The following is a 6,094-nucleotide window of genomic DNA, read 5'->3' as shown; positions in this document are numbered from 1 at the left end:
TCAGCGAGAGCTTTTCATTCTTGTTTATGTCAGCGATATACGCCTCTTTTTGCAGAGGCGTTTGCGCGTGAGCGGGAAATCCGGAATTCTTCACTTTCAAGGCGATAAAATCAGTCATGTACTGGGCGAAGAAGTATTCCGTTTTTGGATAATGGTAAACCTCGAATATATCGAGAAGTTTATAACCATGCTCCATAGCGGCATAGACTTCGACCGTTGGCCAGACTGATTCGAAAGCCCGTTCATTGACAGTGTGATCGCAGATTTCCGCTCGCAATTCTAGACACGTGCGACAGAGGGCGTAGGCTAATTTACCACCGCTGCGAAAGGGAATTAAGGGGATGTGGAGATCTTGAGGGGCCAGCAGACGACAACTCATAACGCCAAAATACCACCCTGGCGATTTGTCAAAATCTCTGTTATAGATTATGGGGTGGCCGCTAGGGTACGGACAATCGCGACAAACTTTCGGATACAAAGAAATAATATCCTTGTAGAAAATTTTCTCCTCACCTTGCACGTGGCAGTTAAGAACAAAATTTTCCGTTCGTCCCCCATAGAGAGCGCTACGGGCTTGTTGCGGATGAAAGTTAAAAAAGCGGACTACATAAATTTAATGTTTTAACCTTAAATCTTAGATCAAAAAATTATATTTTTTATCAGTGTTATCTATAGAAATAGACTTAAATTAGACTTAAATTTAGTATATAAGCAAAAGACTAGCTGTGATAAGATGAGTGGCAGTTGAGTAGTTACAGAGTTGTAGTGAGTTGCAGTTGTTTCATTTTACCTTGTACAGTTTAATTGATAGAAACAATAGTCATGTCCTGACCTAAATAAATAAAGTTTTTAATTTATTTACCGTGTATTACTAAGTTCGCGAAATACGTAACATTTCTTGGTGCCGAAACCCGGGAGACAGAGTTAATTGAGTGAAATTAGTTGCGTTTTCTGTAGTCCGCGATTGAGTTTGAGTACTTACGGTGCGAGTTTTAAGTGAAAACGAAGAGGTAATGGATAAGTTGAAAAGATCAAGAGGAACTATTCGAGCGAGAACAACGAGAATCTTAAATAAACTGTACGAGCTTCTAGACGAAGATGAAGTTGACAACGAGACCGTAGAGCAGTTAATTACTCAATTAGATGCCAAGTCTACCACCCTGAATGAGCTGAACGAGAGTATAATGAACCTAATTCCCGAAGATAATGGAGACGAGATCGAGGAAGAAGCCAATAGTTCGGAAGAAATTAACGAGACCATCATCGCCGCGAAAACCCGAGCCATGAGAAAAATCAATGGGAGAGCCAATTCAGTGGTAGCAGAAGCAAGAAACTGCAGCATCACAGAGCAAAGAGGAGCTAACATAGAAGTTAAATTGCCTCGTTTAACTATACAGCCATTCTCTGGAGAAGCAACACAATGGCAGAGCTTCTGGGGCCAATTTAAGAGTACGATTCATGACAACGCCAAGTTAGCTGATATAGACAAGTTCAACTACTTACGGTCTTATCTGCAAGGAGCAGCCGCGAAGGCGGTTGGAGGGTTTGTCCTAACCAACGAGAATTATCAAAAGGCTATCAACACGTTGACGAGCCGTTTCGGAAGGAAGACAGTGGCTATGCAGAGCCATATGCACAAACTCACGAGTCTTGCACCAATCAAAAGGTCATCTGATGTACAAGGTCTTCGAGAGCTATACGACAATTGCGACACCCAGATGAAGAGTTTGGATTCCTTAGGAATTCCACTGGACAGTTATAGTAGTATGCTATATTCTATACTCATGAAGGTATTACCATCAGACATATACCTGGAGTTCAGCAAGAAGTTAGAGAATGACGATGAATGGGATATATCGGATCTGCTAGAACATTTGAGAATGGACGTGGAGAGTCGAGAACGAGCCGCACTATGCAAGCCTGAAGACCACGGAGATGATAGACGACCAGAGATCCAATCATTCCGAAGCAAGATAAACTTAGCTAATAATGATTCAAAGTTTACTAGAAGGCCTCACACAACAGCCGCACTGAGTACAGCAGTGGCCTACCTTTGCCTTTATTGCAAGGAAGCAGGACATACACCAGAGAGATGCGAGGCATCTACAATGGAGCAGAGGCTGGATGCTATCAAAACTCAGAATCGGTGCTTCATCTGCCTGAAAGTTGGACATCGAGCACGTCGATGCAGATCAAGTTCAAGGTGCACTGTATGTGAAAGGAGACATCACACCTCGATCTGCAGAAACGAACAAGAAGAGCAACGGAACACCATAGAGAAGACAACCGAGTCAACGACACCTAAAGAATTGACGAGGATGACTACGGTTCTACCACCTGTTTCTTCGGCATACGAGCAAGTATTACTCCAAACCGTTCTTTTGTACGTGGAAGACAAATATAACCAAGTTTTAGCCAGATGCCTTTTGGACAATGGAGCCCAACAGTCATTTATCAGAGAAGATATATCGAGAAGCCTTCAGCTGCCAGTCATTGCGAAACACTCTGTCGTAGTAAATTCATTTGGATCTAAAGAAGGAGTCCTTCGAGAACAAAGGAGAGTCAAAGTCACCCTTCGGAGTATTATTGAGCCTGAGAAAAGCGTTGAACTAGAAGTCCTTGAGATATCTACCATTTGCGGAGCTCTAGTGAGCGTACCTGGTGATAGAATCATTCAGGAAATGAAGAACAAGGGAATTACCTTAACGGATCGCCCAACTGTCAAAGGTGTAGCGGCGCCGTCGGAGCTTGGAATTCTTATTGGAGCCGACCACTATTGGTCTGTGGTACAAGGAAATACAATGAGACTGGGTGGTTCGTTGGCAGCCGTGGAGAGCCTCTTTGGATGGTCGATCCAGGGTCCTGTTCCTGTATCGATTAACTTGGCAGTCCGATCTTCAGCCGTCATGGTATCCATTGTAGAAGATCAGAGTCTATCAGCGTGGTTACCTAAGTTTTGGGAGCTGGAGAGCTTGGGAATTCAAGAAGAGAAATCCTTGTGCATATCAGACCAGGATATGATTGATAGACATAGCTCCACTATCCAATTCAAGAATGACCGCTACGAGGTTCAGTTGCCATGGAGGAGTAATCACCCAGAGATCAAGAACAATCTTTCAAACGCCACCCGAAGGATGAAGAGTTTGATATGTCGTTTCTGGAAAGACAGAACGCTGTACCAACAATACGCTGACATAATCGACGAATATCTGAGGCAAGGGATTGCTGAGCCGGTACCAATGGAGGAGAAGAGTAACGAGGAGACCTATTACATTCCACATTTTGGAGTCACAAGAGAGGACAAGCTAACGACCAAGCTCCGAATTGTCTTTGATGCCTCGTCACATGAGAAGAGTACCTCATCCCTAAACGCATGTCTTGAGTCCGGACCCAACCTTAACCCAGATCTTCTGGTGATATTGATACAATTTCGAAGACACCGAGTAGCATTGATGGCAGATGTGGAAAAAGCCTTTCTGCAAATATCCTTGGCACCCGAAGACAGAAACTATGTTCGTTTCTTATGGATCAGAAGATTGCCCGAGGTTGACAAGCCTGTGGAATTCATTCACCTTCTCATGGCCCGCGTATTATTCGGTGTAACAACGAGCCCATTTCTACTTACGGCGACACTAAAATATCATTTCAAGACGCTCCAAGAACAATATCCAGAGACCTGCGACATTCTAAATAAAAATCTATACGTGGATGATTTACTTACCGGAGCTAAAACGACTTCTGACGCTAATCGTATCCGTCAAGACTCCCAAATTATCATGAAGGCAGCGAGCATGAACCTGAGGAAATGGGTTACGAATTCCAAAGAACTAACTCAACAATGGCAACTAGAAGAAGACGACAGCCCACATGGAAACGACTCGCAGACCCTTAAAGTACTGGGGGTAACATGGAGCCCTTGTAACGATACATTCACCTTTGATGTCTCCATCTTGCTGGATCTCCTACTAAACCGGAAAGATACTAAGAGAGGTGTCCTCCAAGCGGCCGCCCGAGTCTTCGACCCAATTGGATTCATCTCTCCTTTCCTGATAACCGTAAAATGCCTATTTCAGAAGCTCTGGGTCATCGGTATTGGATGGGACGAGCAGCTCCCCAAAGAACTACAAGACGAATGGGACCAATGGTGCCTTGAATTAACTATGGTACCGAAGATCACGATTCCAAGATTCTATTATCACCCTGAGGAAGAAGAACCTGTTGCACAAGAGATCCACTTATTTTGCGACGCTAGTACCAAGGCATATGGAGCAGTGACCTACCTGCGTTATGAAAATCACTCTGGAGAAATTCAAGTAGCTCTAATCGCATCCAAAACGAGAGTGGCCCCGTTGAAGAAATTGACACTACCTAGACTGGAGTTGATGGCGGCGTTAATCGGAGCGAGATTACTTAAATATACCATGGCAGCATTGGAAAACAAAATCTCAAATTATCGCTGTTGGTCGGATTCCGAGATCGTGCTGCATTGGATTCGAGGCAGTTCGAAAGACAGACTGGAAACCTTTCGTTGGGAACCGCATATCAGAGATCCAGAGCCTGACTGATCCGCTTCGATGGGCAAATTGCTCTAGTAAGGATAATCCCGCAGACTTACCATCCAGAGGCTGCAAGGCGCAGGAACTAGTTGAAAATCGTATTTGGTGGCACGGTCCAACGTGGTTGACGAAGAAGGATGAGCTTTGGCCCAAGAATAAGTTTCCGATGGCTGAACAACAAGCTGAGATCCTGAACGAGAAACGTGCAGCTGCTCAACTTGCCTGCATGATCAGAATTGCCGAACCACTGCTCGACCTTCAAAAATTCCACTCGGCCAGTAGAGTATTCCGTATCACAGCCTGGGTATTACGATACATCAAGAATTCCAGAAGTCCGAAGATGGAGAGAGACAAAGGCCCGCTGACGTCAGATGAAATTCATAGAGCCAAATTACGATGGGTGAAACAAGCCCAAGAAGAATTATTCTCGGAAGAAATATCACTCCTAAGAAGAGGATGTCCTCTACCCAGCTCATCAAAATTGGCACCATTCAATCCATTTCTTGAAGCCGGTGAACCTGAGGCACTTTCACCAGCGCATTTCCGGTTGGGCCGACGTCTTACCTCCTTACCAGACCGAAATTTTCAAGTCGATCCCGTTACTACAAATAGAGACCAGATAACAAGAAGGCTGAAATACAGACAGACTCTACTCAACCAGTTTTGGAAAAGATGGACCAACAATTATTTAATGGAACTACGCTCGGCACACTCAAGTTCTCCGGTCTCCAAAGTAACAGCCTTTAAACCAGATGACGTCGTTTTGATCGGGGACCAGAACCTTCCGAGACAATCATGGCGCATGGGCAGAATAGTAGAGACATATCCGGGGCGAGACAACCTAATAAGATCCTGCTCAATCCGATTACCAGATGGCACAGTCCTAAGAAGAGCTGTTCAAATGATATACAACCTAGAGGTCTCTCAGTAACTAGTGATGACAAGTCATCGGCGGCGAGGATGTTGCGGATGAAAGTTAAAAAAGCGGACTACATAAATTAAATGTTTTAACCTTAAATCTTAGATCAAAAAATTATATTTTTTATCAGTGTTATCTATAGAAATAGACTTAAATTAGACTTAAATTTAGTATATAAGCAAAAGACTAGCTGTGATAAGATGAGTGGCAATAGAGTAGTTACAGAGTTGTAGTTGTTTCATTTTACCTTGTACAGTTTAATTGATAGAAACGATAGTCATGTCCTGACCTAAATAAATAAAGTTTTTAATTTTATTTACCGTGTATTACTGAGTTCGCGAAATACGTAACAGGGCTGATATTTGAGGTCGAAAAGTTAAACTTTTGCAGAAAGCCTTTGCTTCGGCGTTTTCTTTTAAAAGCTTAGCAAATTGACACTCAAAGATGGAAGTGTATTCATACCCGACCATCTTCTCTTTAATAAACAGCTCTCTATCTAGAGTCCGCTCGTACAGAAATCTGTTGCTGGCTTTAAGTTGGGTATTGTAGGCATTAAGTTTTTGGCATGGACAACCGTGAAAGTAGCAACCGTGGAAATCGTAGATTTTGGGCGGAGTTT

General features: G+C 43.5%; 1 protein-coding gene across 1 annotated transcript; it reads left to right on the top strand.

Annotated features, from left to right (window-relative positions):
- Nucleotides 1-1,013: 1,013 nt before the first annotated feature.
- Nucleotides 1,014-5,558, top strand: LOC149664094 (uncharacterized). Its single transcript, XM_089842000.1, has 3 exons — nt 1,014-4,500; nt 4,547-5,387; nt 5,429-5,558. The coding sequence occupies exons 1-3, from the start codon at nt 1,014-1,016 to the stop codon at nt 5,556-5,558; spliced, it is 4,458 nt and encodes a 1,485-aa protein (XP_089698126.1).
- Nucleotides 5,559-6,094: the final 536 nt, after the last annotated feature.

The sequence above is a fragment of the Phalangium opilio genome, unplaced genomic scaffold, assembly GCF_054372755.1.
Source record: "Phalangium opilio isolate 3A_F unplaced genomic scaffold, DU_Popi_V2 ptg000061l_1, whole genome shotgun sequence".
In the NCBI taxonomy this organism is placed as follows: domain Eukaryota; kingdom Metazoa; phylum Arthropoda; class Arachnida; order Opiliones; family Phalangiidae; genus Phalangium; species Phalangium opilio.
Note: the sequence above shows the minus strand (reverse complement) of the source record. Positions and strands in the feature narration are given on the sequence as shown.

Bases quoted from the DNA above. Each gene is read 5' to 3' on its own strand.
- LOC149664094 (XM_089842000.1), top strand. From the start codon at position 1,014: ATGGATAAGTTGAAAAGATCAAGAGGAACTATTCGAGCGAGAACAACG. The intron at 4,501-4,546 runs GTTCGAAAGACA...ACCGCATATCAG, and splicing joins GCTGCATTGGATTCGAGGCA to AGATCCAGAGCCTGACTGAT. The intron at 5,388-5,428 runs GCGAGACAACCT...TCCGATTACCAG, and splicing joins ATAGTAGAGACATATCCGGG to ATGGCACAGTCCTAAGAAGA.